General features: G+C 43.3%; 1 protein-coding gene across 3 annotated transcripts in view; it reads right to left on the bottom strand.

Annotated features, from left to right (window-relative positions):
- Gli3 (GLI family zinc finger 3) overlaps nt 1-24,116 on the bottom strand; it is a 278,402-nt gene that overhangs the window by 71,454 nt on the left and 182,832 nt on the right. For all 3 annotated transcript variants that reach the window (XM_004629558.3, XM_023713477.1, XM_023713476.1), the window contains exons 5-9: nt 22,495-22,700; nt 17,992-18,135; nt 12,749-12,950; nt 1,178-1,391; nt 354-467 (exon numbers count right to left, since the gene is read on the bottom strand). In XM_004629558.3, coding sequence (XP_004629615.1) covers nt 354-467; nt 1,178-1,391; nt 12,749-12,950; nt 17,992-18,135; nt 22,495-22,700 — 880 coding nt within the window. The remainder of the gene's footprint in view (nt 1-353; nt 468-1,177; nt 1,392-12,748; nt 12,951-17,991; nt 18,136-22,494; nt 22,701-24,116) is intronic.

The following is a 24,116-nucleotide window of genomic DNA, read 5'->3' as shown; positions in this document are numbered from 1 at the left end:
GAATGTGATCAGTGTAAGGAACATCACTTGTTCTGCCCCAGCTTTTCCTTTTGGCCAGAAAATCAGATCTTTAGGGCCAAACTCCATCATCTCAAGCAGCCTAAACTCTTAAGCTGTCTAAAACATTAAAACACGTATGCCACACAGCTTCTTGATCTGCTCCTGTTTGCTTCCAAGCTAGGGAAACAAACAGTCACTCTATACATGGTCTGTGTCTGTTACATGAGGTATGGCCAAGGCTGAAAATATCGATGTTCAACAAGGATTGGAGGGAGGGAGAGAGAGGAGTGCTGGCCCCAAGACCCCAGTGAAGGAGGAGGGGAAGCGCTGGTAGCACAGCCTGCAGCTCCTACCTGCTGCCCCCGTGCCCCTGGGCTGGGGAGGTCTTCATCGGGCTTGATCTTGGATCGCTTGTTGTGCATAGGGTCGCCTGTGCTGCTCACTGCAGACTCACTTGTGGGCTTGTTCTGCTGGTCGCACGTGCAGCCCAAGACAAAAATTAAGTTTTGATTAATGACTGGGACCAAAATTAAAACCTGCAACTCAAGACATCAGCTTACTTGGCCACAAGGCAATGATTCAGAAAGCCCCACTGCCCTGGAAACAGATATGATCAGAGCTGGATGCCACATTCACAGGGCTGTGCCTCATTTTTCATTCATGAGCATAAATTCTCTGTGGGTTTTGAGAATAGAGCTGGGGTGGTAGGCTTTAATGGGCTCCAACACTGTACTCCCAAAGACTAGAGTTGTAGGGCCATGAGGAACCATTTGTAAAATTCTTTAGTGGCAGCATTAAGAGTCTTGTTCAGAAAGTATTAGAGGGGCAATGGGAATGGAGGGTGTGGCACAGCTTGGTTCTTAACGTGTTACATGATGCTCGGTAGCTACCAGGGACCAACAGAGGGAGTGGACGGGGCTGGATGAGAGCCACCCACTCACCCACAGTCTCTATAACTCATGTGATTTACAGGAAGCGCCAGGTCCAAGCACAGCCTGATCAAGCAGCCTGCTTTTCCACCTATGAGAAAATGATCAGGTGGAAGACACTCTTGTCTGCTGATGGGTATGGACAAAGGACATTTGCCAGAACTGAAGAATGCACCCTAGCGGTGGATATGGTCCAAGGCCCCTCCATGGGGACCATGCAGGCCAGCTCATGGAGCTGTCTCTCTCACCTGTGAGGACTCAGGAGGGCCAGAGCTGACTTGGACGGGGTTCAGAACTGTGGGGATCCCCGGAATAGGCCTCTGTGTTGGAAAAGTTGGGGCCGGGTGGATGAGCGGAGGGCTGTGCCCGAAGGCCGAGCCTAAGCTTTGCTGTCGGCTTAAGATCTGTTGATGCATATGGAGAGAGACAGGTGCAGATGGGTAGGTGAAGCTCAAGGCAGGGCTGTATATGGGAGAAAAAAAAAAAAAGACAACCATCACTTACGCTAATCTCGGAGACTACCACAGATGTACAATATCTGCTGCTTTTCACCAACCATGTTACTGACACAAAGCATTTTGGGTCTGCTTGTTTAAATGGGAAGCGAGAAACAATTACACTCAAACATCTTGAAAACTTCCAACAGTAAGTTGACTGACAAGGGCAGCCACATGCGTGCTCACTTGCACACACCCACCGACCTGAAATAAGATTCTGCAAAGTGGAGTAAAAAGCATCAACTCAATAATAACTATTTATTGCAATAACAAACTTGATGGAAGAAAGAATGGATGACTACACGCTTTATAGTACTTTCATGGGCTCTGAGTTCCGCATATTCCTGGGCACAAAGCAATTCCTTTAATCTTCGCTCACACCACACACTTTCATATGTCTCCAGATCTTATTACAAGAGGAAAGAAAATCAATTGGTTAAATGTGTTTTGAACACCATGCTTGTCATATCACTCATTTGTTTGTAAAGATGGAAAGCTTGGTTCATCCAGAATGCCACCTAAAGACTTTCCATCAGCGCCGTCTGGTTACGGAAGCTGATGGATGAACCTCTCCCCACTGCAATCAGTGATCAATGGGCTTCGATGGAGGACTATCCCAATGGGAGTCCGCAGCTCTCTCCTTGAGCTCCACAGCATTAAATGTCTATTACGGCCCATTATGTATGCTAATGCCTGTCAACCACTTTATTACGCTGCAGTATTTCCCAGGCTACAGTAAGTTCTGAGCAAAGCACTGCCATTACCTGAAGACTGCCCAAGTAGCAGGCAGCACCAAATTGTCCTTTGTGCAACACAGATTAGGAACCCAATGCTTGTAAAAGAATGAAGTGCTCCTGATGACTTTGCCAGTGGCTTAAAATGCATGGAAAGCTAATCATTGTATTCATGAAAGTTTCTTTTTAATAAAAATATCAGTGAAAGAAATTATATATAGATTGCTTCTTATCATGGTGTGTAATATGCAGAAAGAATTAGGATTTGTCCTAATGTCAAAGGTAGAGCTCGTGCAAATTTCCAATCTGGTGGGTTAATTACTATTGCTGTTAAGCACATTAACTGAGAATAAAATAATTATAATCACAAAATTCAGAGTATTTCAACAACTTTAAGTAATAATCCCAGAGATATACTCGGTTCATTAATGTAGCTCTACATCCTTTCCTATTTGACTCCAATCCATAAAAGGCAGCTTCAATGAGATCACATTACTATTATTCCTATAGAGAGCCTTCCATTACAATGACTTGCCCGTATAAGACTGAATATCATTAAGAATACCCTCGGAGAATTCCACCAGGCTTTGAGGAACTCTTCTTTCATTCTGCATTGTATTTCTCTAATAAAGGAAAGCAGAAACAAGGTCGAAAACAGTCATTGTTCACAGTAAGTTAGGGAGAAATCAGTAATAATATTCTGATTCTGCAGCGCTATAGTTTCTGCCACAGTTTCCGAAAGCAATCATGAATGATTATAGCAAAACTTAGCTAAGGTAGCTGTGTGGATGATTGATAGGGCATTAATCAAAAGATGCATATCTGCCTCAGAATTTGTTCACAAGCTTTCTTCTAATAGCTGATTTCATGTTCACTGAGCTCTATGCCAGTTTGTCCAATTTATTTTTCGGTGTACAAGCCATTCATCAAAACACGCAATGAGTTAACCCTCCCTCCTTCCTTTAGGTGAATGGATATTACTAAGTATAACTACCTTATTCTATTCATTAAATAAATGAAAAGGAAAGGACCACACTTCACACACAATTGCAAGGTCTTACAGACTCTGCATGGACTTCCACACTTCTTTGCAGAGCACAAGGGTCTGACCTGGCTGCCAGGCTTAGAAAACAGACAGCAAAGGTCACTGGCACTTCTAATTCTGAGAGGCCCAAGATCTAGGGGCTTTAAAACCCAGTACCTGAGTAGGAATTAAGACTATTAAATAAAACATTTCTTAAGACAGGAAATGCCCTTGGTTTTCACTTATAAGCAATTCAAAATTGCTAATAGCTAGACAAGGTAGGTACAATTTTTTAAATGATGTAGGAGGGAAGACAGAACAGGGCCAGTATTCCCACAGTAGTTCCTTACAGCGTTATTTAGAGCCTTGTCCTCTGAATCTCCAGGAAGCACAGGTGGGGGCTGGGAGGGCTTTCAGCATGCTCTGGTGACACCTCCTTGGGAAATCCAGATAAAGTAATATATACATCAACTGTTTGATGGCATGGGCTACGAGGGAGCAGAAGCAGACCTGTGAATTTGGGGGCTCTGTGACTTACTCATAGTGAGCCAGCAACAGAAATCCTGTCTTCTCTGCCTGCACAGAGGTGCCAGGAGGCCCTGTCCCCATCCAGGAGAGCTTGCCATGCCCTGCTGCTGCAGACTAGGCTGCCCAGATCCACCCTTCAAAGCCTGTTTGCAATTTAAGGGGAGGAGTAGAAAGACCCTGACTCTACCATAGGCTGTGGGAAAGGCTTTGGGAGTTAAGCTGGCTGGGGATGCTGACTACTGAGTTCTGGGAGGAAGTTTTCTAAGGAATAAGCAGAGAATGGGCTGTGACTCCCCTCCCACAGGACATCAGGAAAGACAGACACCCTTTCTATTAACTGATGCCTCCCACAGGCGAACTCAACCACATTCCCGGGTGAGAGCAATGTTTCAAAAGGACCTCTTGAGCGTCCAGGGTTGGGAGTAAGAATACCCAACTCTTTGCCCCCTAAGCTCCAAATCTGAGTGGGTACAGCAGAGAGGAGTCCTCCACCCTGAGAATCCCTCGCCTCACAGCTCAGGGGTAGTCACCCCACCTACTGGTCCTTCCTGTGTTCCCTGCCTGAATCCCTTGGCTCCAGAGCTTGGGATAGCTGCTACTTTTCTGTATTCTTTAGCCAATTCAAACATCCCCTGATGAGGCCTTCTTGCGCAAAATGTCCCATTAAAACAAGTTCCTTCTGCACCTTTCTGCCCTTTCCTTTTGAAGGATCATATTTGAACAGCAGCAGCCAGCACTCTCTGATCAGGTTCTCTCTTTCTGTCCTTGTGGAAGGTTAGGTCAGACGAGCTGGGCACTGGGCTCTGACACAGAGCAGCCACTCATTATTAGTCCACAAGGGACTGAAATTCCTCATCAGTGTGTTAATTTCCCTCTGCCTTTGGTGACACATGACCATCCACTTAGCGGCTTCAAAGAGCACACGCGTTTCTTATTTGATAGTCCTGGAAAGTCAGAGGTCTACAATGGTTGGCTGGCTTCCAGCTTGCAGAGGCTCTGAGCGCTCGGATCCACTTGTCTCCTCACTAAGCGTGGCCCTCCTGCCTGCCACTTAGGAAGGCTCTTGTGATTACCCTAGGGCCACCGGATAATCCAGGATGATCTCCTTGTCTCAACAGCTAGACTTAATCACTGCTGCAAAACTCCTTTTAGCGTAGATTCTGGAGACCAGGACATGCACATCCTTTTGGGGGACATTATTCTTCCTATTCCTCAGAAAGTCACCCAAGATCACCTTGAGGCCACCTAAGGCAACATGGTCCATGAGAAACATTATAGAGTAAAAGACAAACAAATGCCAAGCCCCAACATCCCATTGGCCCTGAGGAGCTGCCACTCATGAAGACGCGTTCCAGCCCCCACCCCGACCCCAGACACCCTTCAATAGCAGGATTCCGAGGAAGTCCTAGAAACTAGTGCTCTTAAAGGCACACTGCAAAAATTCTCTTCTAAAACATCAATTATCAAGGGCCGGCCAAATAGCTCAGTGGATTAAAGTGCCTGCAAGCAGGTACAGGGGCTGGAGGTTCGATCCCTGGGCCTACCATGCTGGTCCTGCCCCCGGAGTGCACTGAGAGGGCAATTGAGACTGGGTGGTGGTGTGTGCCTGTAATCCCAGCTCTTGGGAGACTGTGAACAGGTGGATCACTATGAGTCCAATCTAGTAGTGAGACCCTGAACTCCCTCTACACCCTTCCCTAAAATATAAAAACATTAAAAAAGTAAAACATTAATTATCAGGGCAGAGTAAATTACTTTCACTAATTTTCCCTTTACTAAGAAGGACAAAAACATGGATTTAAGACTGCTGGCTAGGCAGAACTGCTTCCAGGCTCCCGGACTGTGTCCTTCAGGGGCTTCCCTCTGTAGTGCAAGATTCAGGGCACATCAACACACCCCAGATAGCTGCTCACAGTCTGGTCCATGCTCACAATCAGCCAGGAGCCAAATTCCAAGTGATTGACAACCTGCTGTCCAAGTAGGAAGCATTTCCTCTGTTTGCCAAAAACTGAGAAACGCATTTCTCAAAACAGAAACCTTTAAGAAAGTTCTAATATATATTTATTTTGTCTCTACGATCATAGGTGGAAGGCTGCAACAGCCCTCTGTCACAAAGTCTGATCAAAGTTTGCAAGCTAGGGCTGGTGATGTAGCTTATGTGCATAGCCTGTGCGAAGTTGAAGTCCTGAGTTTAAATCCTAGCACTAACTCTCCCCCCAAATTTGCGAAGTGGGCTTTGTTTCTTAATGTTGCAGGGAATAGTACACCACTGTCTCACTAGTATGGGAGTCTCCTGCGGGAAACCTCAAGGACAACCACCAAGTGCAAAAAACGGAAACACACTAAGTAAGAAAGAAGGATGTAAAGCAACTAAATTAAATGTCCTTAGATCTATCTAAGCATTGCTTTTCCTTCAATTAGCTCAACAAGTTTAAGCTGAGAATTTTCTGTGCATCTTAATTAATTTCCAAAGGAAAAATATGTCTCCAAATTTCCAAAGAATTAGTAATCAGAAAGTTCTATATTAATTATGACCGACCAATGCATACAGAATTGAAATGTACAACCATTGTTACTTTCGTAACATTTTTTTATTCCAAGGAAGTGATCTGAGTCAACATTTGTGTAGAAGCCCTTAGCATTAACCCATAGAACTTACACATAATGCATGGCATGATGTGTAAGTGAGGGACACTAGCAATTTGTATTATAGAAAAATCATTCACTAAACATTTATTAATTTCTACTAGAAATACAAGCACTCCACAGTTACTAATATTCCAATCAAGTAATAAAACTGAACTTAAATAGCACAAGAGATATAAGCTGTTTTAAAAGCACTTTGGAAATTCTCAGCATACCATAGAAGGTAAGACAATGGGAACTCTGGTAAACTCCTAAACAATCATGTCCTATATAATGCAGTGTGACTTGGCTCACGGTGGCCCTTTGGAGTACACAGTTTAGTAGAGATGATTGTTCTACCACAAAAAGGGAAAAAAGGTGAAAAAATAGAAAAGGCTCACCCCACCACTACACACATACAGCTACTATGTTACTGTTTACTGATTTCAATCCACAGGGCATTGAAACTTCCTTCAACATAATTGGTCTCCCTAGGTTTGCCATGGAATTCAGTTCTCTTTTGCATGATCGCAGGGTGAAAGGTGTGTGTGTGTGTGTGTGTGTGTGTGTACACACAGGTGAATGCACAGTCAGTCTGAGGGATGTGGGTGATGTGGCAGGAAGTACTCCACACCTTCCACCAGAAAGGCTGGTGGGTACTGAGGTTTCACCTTTGGATCTCTCAGTGAGCTAAACCACGACAGAGCCCAGTGTGGACAGTAGCAGGACAGCTCAAACAGAAATGAGGAAAGTGAAGAACTAGTGACCCCTGTGGATTCTTAGGAAATGTCTTGTTCTAAAGTTAACTGCAGTGGAGCTGGGGAGATGGCTCAGTAGAATAAGTGTTTGCCTGGCAAGCGCAGGGTCCTGAGTTCAATCCCCAGGACTGCAACAACAACAACAACAAAAATATATAAATAAAGTCAACTGTACCCATGGGCCACCTACAAACATTTTTTAAAAAATTGTCTTGGCTGTTAAATTGCATTCAGTTTTTAATTGTTAAAAAAAAGTTAAAAGAAACTCATATGATCACACTAGGATATATTACTTTAAGTCAGGGAAATGAGATTAGGAACTTTATGCTACAATACCCCAAGTTTTCTACAGGATAAAGAATCCACTTATGCCATTTCCTCTCTGGTAGCCCATTTCTCCTGAACAGGAACTTGAAGTCAGGCAGCAATGATATAATACAAAGGCACTAGAGAAGCTGACTTCAAGCTGAGAGAGATAGGAGATAGGTAGAGATGCACTCTAATGAAAATCAAACTTCTGGGGCACACACCAGGGGTGCCACAATTTGGTTATAGCTATGGATTTCATAGCTCAGCAGACACCACTCGAACTATAGAGGAGGCTGACAATGACCACTGCTGCACAGGTAGGTGGTGTGCACATGTGCTTCTGAGAGCAGCAAGATAAGGCTGCCACTTTCAAAAGCCCAGCCCAGTCTGAGAAGCAGGGAGTACACAAGTGAAGATGCACATGCTCACAAAGCAAATAAGCATTCCAACACTTACATTCAGGCATATACATTCTAAAGAGCTTTAGAGAAAGGAACTTCAGTGTTATGGCACCAAATTGTTATGAAGGACTAAGAAGCCACTTATTCTTTAAGAGTCAAACAGGTAAGACCCCACACCCAAACAGGAATGTCAAGGACACTATTCAGGGAGGTTTGAATCAAAGCATCTAAATCATATAAATGGTCAGCCAGGTAGACATGGTGAGAAACATCATGTCAGCAAAAGCACAGCCAATTTCATTAAGACATCATCAGATCTCATTATTATTTCTCCATTATAAATGGAATTTCTCAACCCTGTTTTAGCCACGCCTCTCAGTGGAGGATTTTGAAGAGAGGAGGAAGTGTGGCCTAGGGAACAGAAAGGGAAGGTTGGAGGCCCAGCTCAGGGTTCTGATACACTAAGATCATGCACCTCCCTGAGCATCAGTTTCCCATCTGTCAAATCCAACAGCCTTACAGAAAGGTTCTCAGGCTTCCATTGCTCTTAGATCTTTGGTCCCAGACACCGCAGCATTGTCCCACATCCCCCACCATTTCCTCTGGCCGAATGTCCCTTGCTCATTGTCCTCTGGAGACTTGCAATGCCATGAACGCCCTACTCTTTCCAACCCATGGTGGCTCCTCCTCTTCCTCCTCCCACTTCTCCTGGCCCCAGCCTGCTGCCAGCCCGCCTCAGTGAGATGCTGTTCTGTATTAGTCTTGCTTGATACGTGGGTCATTTCCTCCACAGCGCTGCCCTGCATCCTCACAGATCTGCTCATGTTCTCAGTCACTCACATCTGCTTGGAGGCCTCTGCTTGCTTGAAGCACCCTGAAGGTGATGGTCCTGGTGCACTTCTGTGGCCACCATGCCCAACACAGTGAGTACCATATAGTTAAACTCAGCTAACTGTTTGGGGGATGCTTAAATGGAAGAAGATGAGCCAAGGAACTGTGGAGGCAACACTGGTTCCTCTCGTCACATCCACTGACTCACCTTACTCCAGAGAAGGCTGATGGTGCACAAAACAGGCAACACCATTGGTCTCTGGTCAACAAGCTGAGCTCTGGCTATAGCAAAACCTGCACTCACTTGTGAAGTTATAGGCCTTGGCAGTCAACTCAGAGGATGACATGGAATAGGAAATGTCATTTTCCTTATGATATCTTTCCTGGCCATGCCAAGCATAAAACTACTAAGGAGGAAATTATCTTCATTTTAGCCATTACATTAAAAGTATGAAAGCTACACCGGATGGCTTTGAAATAACTTAGGCTAGTCAAGGCTCCACACCATTTACATTTACTGGAAGACTACAGAAAGATGCAGTTCATTTGAGATACCTTCTCTTCCATTATCTAGAGGAAAGCTATTTGTATCTTCAAATTAAGAGCACAGTGTCTTTTGGCTCATGACTTCAGAAGCTTTAGGTCCTCAGGCAGAAACAGAATGGTGGAGGAATGTGACAGAGGAAAGTAGTCACCCCACGGCAGTCAGGAAGTGGTCAAGACAGAAGATAGAAATCGAGGACAAGAAGTCATCCAAGTCACAGGTCCTGTGACCAACAAGTTCCCATCCCCCAAGAGCAAAATCAGCTGTGTTCTCAGCAGAGCAACCCCATGGTCCAATCACCTTTCAAAAGCCCTGCCTGCACAATGTGAGACTTCTGGGGAACCCTGTAGGTGTGAACCTTAACACTATGTGCAGGGGCAAATGGGTTTTAATCTAGTGTGAATAACTACCTATTAATAACATTACCCTTAACTACATGGAACAAGGTTCCATGATTATTTGATAATGTGAACCATGCAGACTTAGGTAAGAATCTTCAGAGTGACAGAGAACATCCAACTTCTCCAGATATGAAATACCTCTGGTATACTTTCCCATGGCCATGGAATAATTTATGGAGCTATACAAGCTGTGAGATAAAAGAGGACTTACAAGGCACACCTGGACAATGTGTTTGAAAAATAAGTACAGTGTTTTAGCGCACCAACAGGCTTTATAAATAAAGCTTTATGTGGTATTTTACAGCAGTCTAAACTATATTGTGCAAATATATTGAAAAGTATAAAAACCACATATAACAATAGACATTCGCTTTTCCCTTTATTCTGCATTGATCTTTTTACTCTACCTACCCATCAGTCTATGGGCATGCTCAAAATCATTCATATAGATTGTAACTTTAAAAACAACAGTATTAGCCATCTACAAAGGAGAAATGTCCTTTAATAAAAGCAGTAATTGCCATTCCAGTTACTCATGAGAGCTCCTTAATTTGTTCATTTGGGAACCACTCCTTGCATGATATCAGTGTGAGGGGACACAAGTGTTGCACAGGTGGAGTGGGAGCTTTCTCCAAACAACAACAAACACCTAAAAGAGCAGTACTGATAGTTCAACAACGATAAATGCTCTAACTGGCCTCGGGCGATAGCATTTAGATGAGGTACCAATGTAAAGCAGGTAGCTGTGGCATGCTTTAGAAATCTGAGTATCTTTAAACATTCAGCAGCATGCTTAAAAACATAAATGGCATCATTTTCCTACTCATGGTCCATGCCAAGTGCAAATCAAGCAATCAGCATTTGGGGTACACGAACAGGCTGAGGATTCCCATGCTTCATCTTGCATAGAATCACAATGCTTGTGTGGATCAAGAATAATATTACTTGCTTTGCAAACCTACGGCGAGGGTGGGAGTGACTGAGTCTGCCTTGTGTCTTACATCCTCAAACACACCCGCTGTCCCCATTTCTTCTTGCTTCTTTCCCGCTTGAGAAAGGCAGCTACCCTTTCAGGGGTCTTGGTGCTTCTTTCCTGTCCCTGCTACCCAGAATTTACTGTTCCTACACTTTACTGATTTTTGCTGCAGCCAATTTTTGCATCTTACAAAATGAAACTCTGAACAGGGAAAAGCAAAGCACTAACATATTCTGGAGCTAACAGCCTGGTCAGTAGTGGTGTTACTGGTAATAAAAATTATTGCAATTATTATGTTATATGATACACTGATCCTACCTTGGGTTGTCTACAATACCTTCTACTTGTTAGAAGGAACGTGTTATTACAACATACAATGGATGTAAGAATCAGAGTTAAGAAAGAAAAGAACAGGGGTGGTGAGATGGCTCAGTGGTCTAAAGCACCTATTAAGAACAAGCTTGGCAAAGCACAGGGACCGCAGTTCAATCCCCCAGCACCACATGCCAGCTGGCCCCGCCCCCTGGTGGGCTGAACTGGCCACACACATGCAAAATAAATAAATAAACAAGTAAAAATTAAAAAAAAAAAAAGAAAAGAAAAGAACAGATGACTGACTGTGAGTTCACGTGACTACCCCAGGTCTCCACAGAGAAGCTCTGTGGTGGTTCACAAAACGGTAACTTAAAAATACTCCACGTGCCAGCCCTGTCCTCAAGGCATGCTGAGATGGTGACTGAGACTGGGCATGGTGACACATTCCTGTAATCCCAAGGCTTGGGAGGCTGAAAACAGGAGGATCACTACAAGTTTGATCTGTGTAGTGAGGCCCTGTAGACCCTGTACTAAATACATGTAAGAAAAATATTGTAAAGTGAGAGCTACAGTTGAAAACCAGGCATGCTTAATTCACTAATTAGAATACTATTTTAATTCTGTCTTTATGATTTGTGATCTAGCTCAACTGAAACAAGAAACGATTGGTTGACCAAAGCAATTTAAATATGCCTAAAAATAAATAAATATGTCTAAAACTCTCAATGAGGCTTATTTTCATACTCTAGTTATTGGTATCAGTCCAAGTTTGATCATTAACAATGAGAAATATGTTATGAGCATGTTTATATTTATTACTTTCCCAAAAGGAAGGATCAAAATTCTATGATTGTTTAGCAAAGGTACAAAATCGAGATCGTTCGAATTAACTAAAATATGCAGTAAGAAAATCAGGAAAAATTCTGTTGCCAGATTTTTCTCAGATAGCTGATCACTGAGCAGCCCACTCTGGCCTCTGCATGTATTTTTCACTAGACTAAAAGCACAACTGTTATCTTTTGCCTTTTTTTCCTCCCAGTTCACTTTTCCTGATCACATATAGAAGAGACTTTCAACCACAACTGGCCTTTTCCTTTTTATCCTGTTCCATATACATGCCACACAACCAGATATGAAGTCAGTTCTGCTCTATAGAAACATTACTACTAGCAGGAGGAGGAGGAGGAGGAAGAGGAAGAGGAAGAGGAGGAGGAGGAAAAGGAGGAGGAGGAAGAGGAGGAGGAGGAAGAAGGAGGAGGAGGAGGAGGAAGAAGAGGAAAAGGAGGAAGAGGAGGAGAAGGAATAAAACTCAGGACCTTGAGCTTGCCAGGCAGGAGACCATGTCATGGAGCTATGTCCCCAGCCCTAAAGAATTATTGTTAGTGAGAGAAGGCCTAGATATAAAGATTTTGCCACATTCCTTGGTTAGCACAAGGGGATTCTACCTGCATTTGGTGGTACACACCTGTAATTTCAGCACTCTGGGAATCTGAGACAGGAGGATTGAAAGTTGCAGCTCAGGCTTGGCCAAGGCAACATATCAATTTAGTGAGACCCTGTCTCAAAATACAAAAAAGATGTAGCTAGGTGTGAAGGTCTTGGATCAATTCCTAGTACTAAGAGGAAAGAACGGTGGATTTCGTCACAGCAGAATAACTAACTGTATTTCTGTACACAAGGCAATAACTGATGGGCCCAGCAAGTGTCTCTGTAGTTCACTGTCAGGCTATCTGGCCTGCATCTTGGTCTAGGCACAAGGCACACAACTTAACCTTCTTTAGGTCATCTGGTAGCCCCAGTGAAAGCATCACCCTCAATGGACCAGGCTGCCGACATCTTATTAGAAAAACACCTCATGGATTCACGAAATACATACCTGATTGCACTTGCAGATAAGTGACCATAGGATCCACTCGCTGAAGAGCTGCTACGAGAATTATTGAGAATTGTGACCAAGGAGTTGGGAGAAGTCCTTATCATGGTCTGAAGGTCAAAGCTATGATCCGACAGCGGTGATATGGACAGTGTACGTTTCCGGCTTGGCCTGGCTGACAGCCTAGGGCTGGGGAATCTGGTGCCTGTTACAGAGACAAAACAGAACCTGATTACCCACAACCAGACTCCATACCTGTCACTGACTGCCACTCACCCTTGCAAAAGTAGGGGATATGAAGCCAGCAACTCACAATGACAAGAGCCTTTCCTCCCCCAGGGATCTACGGGCTACAATTGAGGAAATTAGGGAGAAATATTTATCTTCCGGGGGCTTACCTCAGGGAAGCTGTGTTTATTAATGCACAGGCAAAATGATAAATTGCTAAACAAAAGGGAGAGACTTTTATGTGTTATCCCTCTCATTTCTAGTGATTTATGAAACTGACGGCTGCTTAGATATTCCCATCATTAATTCACCACAAGCGACAAAGACAGTGGCTCCCAAGTGGCAACACACCCAGCACCCTCCCCACTCCACACACACCATTGTAAGGCAATGAGCCAAAGGAGAAAGTGAATTAAAGCATCCTAAAATAAAAGATCCAGCTTAGAGATGCCCTCCCCCACCCATGTGTTCTGCAGTTAGCTGCACCCTGGAGGACTGAAAGCATCCCTATAACAACTTATAAATACATTACCCTAAATCAGTGGTTCTCAACTGGGGGTGACTTTAAACCCTGGAGGATCTCTGACAACATCTGGAGACATTTGATTTGTCATCATGAAGGGCGTGCTGCTGGCATCTAGTGGGTGGAAGCCAGGGGTTCTGCTAACTGCACTGTGGGGCACAGGGCAGCCTCATCATAAAGATTGTCCGGTTCATCAGTGACAAGACTGAGGGAAACAGTTCAAAATTCCACATGACTTGCCAGTCCTACAGATAACCCACTACTATTATGGACTACTGGATTATATTGGATTTTTGTGCTGAATTCATGCACCTACCATATTTAAGTGGCAATGAGAAGAAAGACTTGAACTAATAGTATTTGGACAAGATATCATGTCTGCATCTTGTACTATGAATAACCACTAGGAAGACAACAATATGCAATATATTAATTATCGAAAGTATCCTACTAATTGGTTTTGAGCTATTTCATTACTATTTGTTTCTCAATAAAATTAATTTCAAAAATTCCCCATGATCCAAGAGGATAAATCCCAGTAAATACTTCCAATAGTGGGATGTTGTTTGTTTATAGATTTTGTAAATTGGGGCCCAGAAGCACAAAAGATGTCTATAAAGCACAAATTCCTCTCTGGATTCTGTTTCTCTAATCAGAAACAACAGAGATAATACACTTACTAAGATTCTCAGCGTGAAGAAGATTCCACCAGAGGAATCCTAACCTGGAGGTGGGTAACTCCTCAGACACATGCCAACTTAATACAGTATTTTTCTCCCATGGAGTTAAAAACTAAATGCCCATTTGCATTCAGATTTGGTAGGTATCAAGATCACAATCTCAGGGTATAGGACTGAATGTGACCCACAGGCCCACTCCAGCCTTTCTGAAGGTTGCATTTACATTACAGGATCATCAAATCAAAGTTTAATGAATATATGAAAACATAATCCACCAGGGAAGTGGCACGACCAAACAGAAGCAGCTGTAAACGTAAACTAAGGGGTTCTTATTTTACAGCATGGGTATACCTGCTCATAGGGATGGGGCACTTTTGGGGTACCAGAAAACATAAGTGGAATTAAACCTTCTTCATAGAAAAAGTCTAGGCGTTTGGTCTCCAGAAAATCTAACAAGAAAATTTTCTTGAACAGAGATGGCTCTTGACATCAGATACGTGTCAAGATGATTTAACAAACAGGATGAGTATAAAAGCCTCTTTTATAGTTAATACAGTAACCACAGACTGAAACTTACATCCATGTATAAAATGGGAAAACCAACTTAAATGGCAGATGTTGTACCTACTCTAATTTTTCTTTTAGGTCCCTTTTTTTGGTTAGTTTTAGAGACTGAATCAGAGCTTTCACACTGCACTATACTCCTAGTCCTGTTTTATTTTGATACAGGATTTTGGGAGGGCATTAAGTTTCTCAGGGTAGACCCAAATTTGTTATTCATCCGCCAGAGTATTGGGATCAGACACCTTTAAAATAAGTTCCTTCATTTAGAATACTTCACTGCCAGTCTGCTTTAAGGCATGTTCATATAAAATGCTAATCCCAACTACATACACATGTTAGTATGTGAATCAGCTGCTTACCTATATGATGGCATTTGCCTTAAACATAGTATTCCCCATTTACTCACTACATAAAGCTAATTTCATCATAAGTTTTAATGAAGGAACAAATGCCATTTCCAAACAATTCCAAAGACAAAGCAGACTCGTTGTCAAACACCATGTAATCTTTGACAACAGACCATCACATTGGGATTTAGAATGAGAATCAGCAAGACATGCTGGACAGAGAGCTCATCCCTGAGCACTAGTAACAATTGAGGAGACAAGAGAGCCACCTGAGCCAGTGAAACGCTAGAGCCCTTTGTTTGTCACGCATCATCTGAAAACCAGAGTCAGGGCCCAGTCAAGACCTTTACCATCTTTTCATGAATCCTTAGGGTCATGTACAACCTGACTGGAACATTTGCTGTTTTCCCTCCAAGAGTGGCTCTTATCGAAATTAGATTTTTGCCAGTATAAATAGTGTGAATTTCAGGCACTCCTTACTTTAAGAGATGGCATACTCATGTATCCTTTAATGTCACTCTAACCCCAAGAGATGTAATTACAGCCAAAGACAGACTTGTTCACTCTAACTTGCAACATGAAAATACTCTACATCCACCTCACTGAAACCCAAGTGTTTCCACTGTTGGCACATCTGCAAGTCAGGTGTGCACAGTGGTATCAACTGGAGAAAGAGACCCAGGGACCCATAACGAGGGACTGGAGTGAGCAGCGGGGTCCCAGTTTGCGTCTGCCACTACAGGTGCCAATGTAGGGACTTAAGACAAAGATTTCCATTCTCTGTTGGATGTAAGTTCTTTGTGTAGGTACTCCGTATTCTAGTGGTGGAGGACTGACAGCATGGGTGCAGCTGTTTGTATCACTGACTTATTTATCTAAAAGGTTCATTATCGTCTTATGCTCTGTCTAATGCTATTTCAGGTATTTTAGGAACACAGAACCCAAACGACGTCCACACCTTTCCCAATCCCTTGTAATCAAGTGAAAGAAAAGAACATCAGTGGAATATTTGGGTCACTGGTTTGGGATTTTTGATGAAGAGAATTCTAGGAACAAAAGGTGAGCATTTTCAAGGCAGCTGAAAGAGAAGCAGACTGATGTGGCAACTTCCTTCTGAAACAGAAGCCAGAGAGTTCATACTGTTCAAACACAGGGAATTCCGTACTGGGTTTCTGTTAATTGTTTTGTTTCTCTAGCCTAATAAAAAATTCTGACAAAGAAAAAGGAGGTTTCTTTCTTTGTGATGAATGATAGGACATCTAAATTCCTACTTAATGACAATCAATTTACCATATACTGGGGCAAATTAAAATTCCTTTAATTAGTTTTTACAAAGTAAAAGGGTAGCTTCATCCTTTATTTAGATAAAAACCGCCACTGCCTGACTAAACACATTCTCATCAAATAGAGAAAGTAATGTCGTGGGCTGACCTTCCAAGAAGTCTCTCTTATTTTAATTCTTTATTTGCAGATTTTAAATAACTGATTTGCATAATAATGCTGAACTTTTTTCTCCCCAACAATCACTAATTGAAATGTGGTTATGATGAATCTGAAATGTATTCTCCCTTCACTACAGAGCAACACAACCACAGCAAAAGACTAACACATTTCCTTCACTGTGTGTGGGAAGGGGCTGCCCAAAAGACACCAGTACAAGCCCATGCTCCTGCAGGTATGGAAAGGGGACTGAGACTGTCAATATTTACCCCTGTGTGGGCCAATCACCACCTCCATTTTACTACCAGAGAACTCAACTAGCCAGCTGATGGATGCACACATGCACCACAGAAGGCACGGAAGGGTGTGCAGGGGCTGTAGGTGGAAACCTGTGAGTTAAGCACACGTACTAAGAGAAACAAAACTCTAAGCAAATGCCCTGCTCAAAGTGAAAGCCTCAAATCAAAAGTAAGGGGCTTTGGACACGTGTGACACAAACGATACTCTGGGTTCACTACTTAGGACTGTGCCAAAGGTCATGCAATGAAAGATTATTTCTGAGAGACCTGCAAGATGCTCTGAAAAGCAATAACCATAGACTCCTTTGTGACTCAAAGGAGCCTCCCTATGCCTTAAACAACTCTCAAATAAATGGCACTCAATCAAATAATCCCATTTTCTTCCAGTGCTGTCCACTGAAAGTGGACATTTTCTCTAACTTGGAAATGTTCTTATTTTTTCTAGATGCAGCTACTCTGATCCTTCCAAATACTCAGTAGCTACAAAAGGCTTTAGTGAAACTTAAATTTTAATACAAAGAACAGGTTATTTCTGTCTGTTGATTTTGTTCCCGTGTGGTACTGGGGAGCAAACCCTACATCTATCACTTTTTGTATTTTTCATTTTGAAATAAGGTCTCACTAAGTTGCTCAGGGCTTAAACTTACGATCCTCCTGGCTCTGCCTCTCTTTAGTGTTGGAATTACATATGTGCACCACAAAACTGGGCATTCTTTTTATTTTTCCCACTTATTTTTTAAAGGTATAAAATCAAACTATGAAACTGAAGAGTGACGGAGCCAAGTCCATCTTTGTGTCAAACCCTTTCTCTTATTTTTCTATCAAGAGAATCCGGGCAGCACAGTACACTAATCAGTTATATACAGACAGATGGGAACTAAACTGTGGTTGCCTGCATGTTCCAGGTCATGGGTATCCTTGGGTTAAACAGGTATCCAGGTGGGCCAGGATTATGGAAGTTTCCTTAGACATCAAAAGAAACAAAGCATTAAATATAGCTGCTTTCCCTCTTCTGCACCAGAAGGCTAGACTGCCACTGAACCTCTGCTTCTTCCCCTCCACTGTGGGCTTAGCAGCTACACACGCGCATAAGTGCACAGACACAGACACAGACACAGACACACACACACACACACACGCTCCAGGAAGCAGCGCCCTCACTTACTGTCCATGGCGTGAAGGTACTCCATGTGAATGGCCCCGGCACTGGTGGCGGCGGATGGAAGGATGTCAGCATAGGGGCTGCGCTGTCCAGCCAGCAGGGCCATCTGGTGATAGTACTCCGCGGGGCTGACTCCAGCGTGGGGAGCTGGGGACAAGACGGGGTATGATGACAACTGGAAGAATGTCAACTAGACACTTTCCTCAAGTTTTCTCGAGTCTACTTCTCTTACGTGTCTCAAACACAGTTTATTTTGTGGCTCATTAAGTAAAGTTCCCTTTTTCCAAACTAGTTTCAATATTAAATATCTTTTAAATATAGCGGTAATACATGTTTGTGATATGTAATAATCACAGTCATCTTGCGGAATTGACATACATGTTTATCTGACCTGGATAACTTTACACCCCTTTCCCTCCATCCTTCCTTTTAAATACCCTTTTGTTTTAGAAAAGTAAATGTGCAGGAATAGAAAAACATAAAATGCATTGCAGCCCTTCTGTTGTTAGTCTGTATGTATCAATGAGCATTGAAAGGAATTAAAATATATATAGTTGAGTGTCCCTAGAGAACGTTCTCGGAATATATTGTGAGATGAGTCTTCCACCTGGAGTCTCACCACAGCAAATACTTAAGCTAAGTTAAGTGGCAACACCGTCGCGATGCCATGCAATCTTAGGGCCTGGCTGCTCCTGCGGCACTAACCTGTCAGGCAGCAGCTGGCGAGGATACACCGCCATGTCTGACCCCCAAGTGAAACGGTGTCTCCCACCAGATACGTTCACATTTCTCAAGTCAGCAGACGATGCAGACAACTGCGAGCTTTCCAGACATACTTAAAATACTTCCCCAAGTTCTTGACAGGAGCGTCTGAGTGAATCCTCACTAACATGAGGAGTCAGGGTTTATTGGAGGGGGGAAAGGCAGCGTGACTTTAATGACATGCACCGAATGATAAGCTGCAATTTCGTGTTCCATAATTTAAAAGCGCTCTTTTCCTTTTTTTTTTTTTTTTTCATTACAAAAAATCTAAAAGAAAATACACCTATCAATCTGGAGCAATTTACTGGCAAGAGTCAGTCTTCTACAAGTGAGATAATCATTGGTTTCTCCTTGCCAATTTGTGTGCAAAAGCAGCAAGATATTGTAGCAGACCTGAGGGTGGCCTCCAGGTTCACGAGATCCGGATTCCAGCTGGCTCCAGGAGGTTTTGAGGAGCACAGAGTCAAGCCGGGCATGTGAAGGAAGGGCTTAGCATGTAGCATTTGATGCTTAACCGTTACTTTTACAATGATTACCTGGGGACCCAGCATTCAGGCAATAGCTTGGTGGATGTTTTATATTTGTGCCCATATATTTTTTATGCATGATACATGGTAAAGACAAAAATAACAAAACTCTTTAGAAAGAAGATGAAAGCATTACAGTAACATTATTTGATAGAGCATTCGCTGCAGCCATAGGACACAGGAAAAAGGAGATAAAACAGCCAAGGAATGTTTTATTCCCACTCACCAAATGCTGTAGAAAGCAGAAGATGCATGTGTTTTCAGGAGACTATGAGGAGGTCTAACTGAAAACTACAGGGAGTGTTTAAAATTTTATTACAATAAAGGATATATTGCTTTTATATTTTGAGTTAATGCCCCTCAAAACACTACCCGTTGCTTTGAACACACTGAGCCCATGGCTCTTGCCCCTTTCTGAAGCAGCTCTGGGAGTCTCTTTTCCTAGTGTCTTTGCTTGCACTGTGCTGGCTGCCTCAGTGTCCAGAGTGGATTCAAAATGTTTATTCTTCATGGTCATTTTGACTTTGAAGAAGAAGCAGAGCTCGCACAGGGCCAGGGCTGGGATGCTGCATAAAGACACTCCATGATGTTTCAAGGAGCCTGCCTTTCCTCGGGTGGCACTTGGCAGCAGGGCTCACCATATTTTCAATCATACTTCATGAACGTACTCGAGAAAGAGAACCTTCAGAACTGCTCTAGAAAGTAGCAAGAACAATAAAAATACCACGATACCTTTTTCAATTTTTATTTGAACATTTGCTGTGCTTTGATCACAGCTCATACGGGCACCACTCCTCCCCAGCTCTACTGCATTTTCACAAGCCAGGCATAATTCCTGGCTTCCCTGACTACCTCTACCTGCTCCCTCTGCTTTCCATTTTCCCCAAAGTCCTACCCCTCTGCAGATGACTCTATTTCTCCTTTAAAGTGATTTTTTTTTTTTTTTTTTTGCAAAACCGGGGATTGAACTCAGGCCACTGCGCTTGCCAGGGAAGCGCTTGTAAAGTGAAATTCTAAGCCATAAAATCAACCCATACTGGACTCTCTCAGAGTTTTCTGTTATGCTTCAAAAGAGCATCTTGCTCAAATAGCAACGCCTATCCCTTGAGGACCTTACAACTTTATTTGCTGCCTTTGACCAGAAGAAAATCAAAAATCCAGAGGAGGGCAATTATCCCTGGAAATGCAATGGAGCAGATGCTTCCCAGGAAGGCTGGTGCAGCTTCACACCATGCACCAGGGAACACCAGAGTGGAGCACAAGAGCGGAGGAGCACAGGGCTCAAAAGGAACACTGCCTAGTGAAATGAAGGACATCATATTTCTCTTTGCTCCACAATCATCAGCAGTGACTTAGATCTTTGCAAGGAACTTGTAATTCGCCGTCTGCAATGAAGAAGAGTTATGCAATTCCAGATCTTAATTCAGGGTCTGGCAATTACGGCAGGTGGGTTTGCACACGCATTCAAGAGATAGGAAATTTCTCTGAAGGAAGAAGGTATCATCAACAGTTCAGGAACTACGCAGCTCCAATTACAAAGAGCCTTGAGAAATGTAATTAATCATTCCATGTAAATAAATGAATTTAATCCTGAAGAGCCGAACGTGAAAATCAAATTTCATACAAATAAATCCTATGTCCTGCCCTGTCCTTTCCTTTCCATACTGGAACTGAACTCAAGATTTCAAGCTTAGGGCAGACCACAGAGCTAAGCAGGTACAGGGACCTGGGTTCGATCCCAGCATGCTGAGCTGGCCCAGCCCCCGGGGCGCACTGAGATGGTGAATGAGAGTGGGCGTGGGGGTGCGTACCTGTAATCCCAGCACTTGGGAGGCTGAAAACAGGAGGATCACTAAGAGTCTGATCTGTGTAGTGAGATCCTGTACTAAATACATTAAAAACAAAAATCTCAAGCATGCCAGGCAGGCACTGTGCCACTGATCTATATCCCTAGCCATTTCTTTTCTGATATTTCTTATTTCAGTCTCTTTTTCTATTTGGCACTGTTCAGGCCATGCAGCATGTCTGGGCCATCATAGTTTTCTGACTTACTACTGAGGGCATAACCCACAGACTGACCAGCCACTGGCATCACCCAATGAGATTTCAGAAGTGCAAAATCTCAGGTGCCACCAACAGCAGAATCATGTTTATCAGAATAATCGCAGGGGAACAGTGCACACATGGCTTTGTGCGTCATTACTCTCACAGACAACACGGTACACATGAGTCTTATCAGCATACAAAACAAAAGCATCACCAGGAGGTGATGACAGCATGCCAGTTACGCACACCCATGCAGGAGCAGCTGCAGAGCCAGTAGTCACATGTGAAGTAGCAAAAAAGGACAATGGGAAAGAACACAGAAGTCAGGAAGATCTCAATTTGTGCTTCATCTCTGCCACTTTCTAGGGAAGCGGTGACTAGGCAACAAGTCTGTGAGAGATCCCTGTACTACTCTCCTGCTCTTTCTACTTGGAAATGGAAGTAGTAACCCCGCCCACATACAAGCCTTGCAGTGCTAGAATAGTCATACTCTTAAGTCTGTTGGTTTGGTGCCCGGCATTCAGAACCACTAACCACCAGATCTACTTCATATGAACTAGAATTTAAAACTCTTTCATATGTATATAAATAAAAAAATTACAATAAAAGACAATCTGCCATGAATCCCCCGCAAAATCCTCCCCATTTCTTTGAACACTTATTCCATCAGCCTTGCTTCTTTCTGAAACAGTTCTGGAAGTCTTCTTTCCTAAGTATCTTCGGTTCAACTGCTATGGCAGTCCTGATGCTCTGTATCAATTCAAAATATTTACTTCCATCCTCCTGTTGACTTTGGACAATAGCCAGAAGTTGCATAGCACAAGATCCAGTGAATATCATGGATGAGAGAACAATGGACTATTTTCATTTGGCAGAAACTGCTGTAAACTATGTGAATCATTTCAGGACACTGAAAGAGTCAGGAACAGAAACTCAAGAAAGAGGACTTTCAGAACTGCTTCAGAAAGTGGCAAGAGCAATGGATTAAGTGTGTTCCAAGAAAGGGGAGTATGTTTAGGGGAATGAATGGTAGCATTTGTTTACTGTAATACATTTTTAAAATGTGACCATTTACCATATCATTTTCTGATCACTTCGCGCACCGGGTACCAGGGTCTGTGAAGGAAGGGAGCGACGTGACCTGCGGAAGCAGACCAGGCCTGGCACTCACCGTCGGTAGGGCTGATTCCACGGGCTGCTGAGATCATGGAAAGGGATGGGCTGCTGTGCAGGGAGCGGATGTAGTCCATGTAAGGGTTGATGTAGGGATGTGGAGGGCTGAAAGGAGACTCAGACGCTGCGGCAGGGTTCCGGTGGGGGGAGATTCTAATGAAGGGCAGGTCCGAATATGTTGGGCTACTAGATAAGGCAGAAGGCCTAGGAACAGACAAACACAAAAACAAGAGGACTGTATGAACCAAACATCTCCATAGGCAGAGCTTGTCTCTGACAACAAACATATGTGATTTTAAGTGAACTTCAGGCATCTTTTGAAAAAGTGTCCGGCTTGTACTTTTGCAATATTATTAAATTAAAACCGTGATGATGTAATGCAGGTAGAACACCACTGTTTGCTTGAGCAAAGGTAAGTGACCTTCAACACAGCTCATGGCCTTACAGATACAGGTGAGCCACTGACTTTCTCAATGGGAAGAGTCTAGATAATAGGAACTTAAGCTTTAAGTGGCTACTAGAGTTAGATTTCCCATTTGACTCAAACATTAATGACACCATTTAAAACTTACCTTATATCAGCTTATTATCATGGTATTGCAAATGAAATAAAAGCATCCCCAAGTTTGTCTGGTCTGAACATCCAGGCCTGCCTATGGCAGAGCTGTCCATGAATATGTGAGAAGCCAAACTGCAAGTCTGTAACAAATGTGAGATCAGTCTCTCTGTATAACTGCATGCATGGGTCTTACAGTGGTGAGTGAAAACAACTTAGGTCTAGGTTGGCCTAATATGAAGGTCACTTCTCTTCTCCGCAAGCAAAGATTATGATCAGCTTCCTGCTTAGGCCTGTTTCCATGCGGTACACTGATTAGCCATGCTCAGTAAGCAACAAGAAACTAAGTAGTCCTGTGTGGGGTTTGAGTGCCAGCTGGATCAAGCTCATGTCTTGCCTAGGATGAGGGAAGGTAGCATTTAAGCTTTGGGTGAATGCAAGTAAACTTCAAAGCACACTTTGCTGTCATCATGGCCTAGAGACATTGCCCCCGTTCTCTTGTGTATATACATGCCCTGGCCACTGTGAAGTCCCAAGGCCAGTCCTATGTAGAGCGGCTGGTCTGCAGAGCCCCGTACCGCCTTCCTCCTCCTGGCACAGAAGGTGTCTGAGGTGGATAATCCAGTGAACTGGCTGTGACAAGCTAAGCACTCTCGCTGGCTGCTCCGTCTTTTGTGCAGGGCATGGCTATACAAAGGAGAGGCCTTGTTAGAGACAGATCAACTGAGAGAGGAGCATCCCTCTCCTGCCCCATTTTCAGGAGTAAAAGGAAAGGGCGGGCAAATGCATTTTCTCCTCGTGGTCCATCACCCTGTCAGAATAGAATCTTGGTAGAAAAGGCTCTGCGAAGTGCATGCACTGCACAGGCGCCAGAATAAATGAAGCCAAAGATCAGATAGCACGTTTTCTCTCAGTAGGAAATAAAAAGAAAAAAAAAAAAAAAAAAGCTGAAACATAGTGAAGGAAGGGATAGGGAAGAAGGTTTTTTGTTTTTCTTTCTCCACTTTTTGTTTTTGTTTACAGGACTGGACTTTCAACCCTTGACCTACTCACTAAGCTAAATT

Source organism: Octodon degus, unplaced genomic scaffold (genome assembly GCF_000260255.1).
Source record: "Octodon degus isolate 3935 unplaced genomic scaffold, OctDeg1.0 scaffold00031, whole genome shotgun sequence".
Classification (NCBI taxonomy): domain Eukaryota; kingdom Metazoa; phylum Chordata; class Mammalia; order Rodentia; family Octodontidae; genus Octodon; species Octodon degus.
This window is presented reverse-complemented; position numbering and strand designations above follow the sequence as displayed.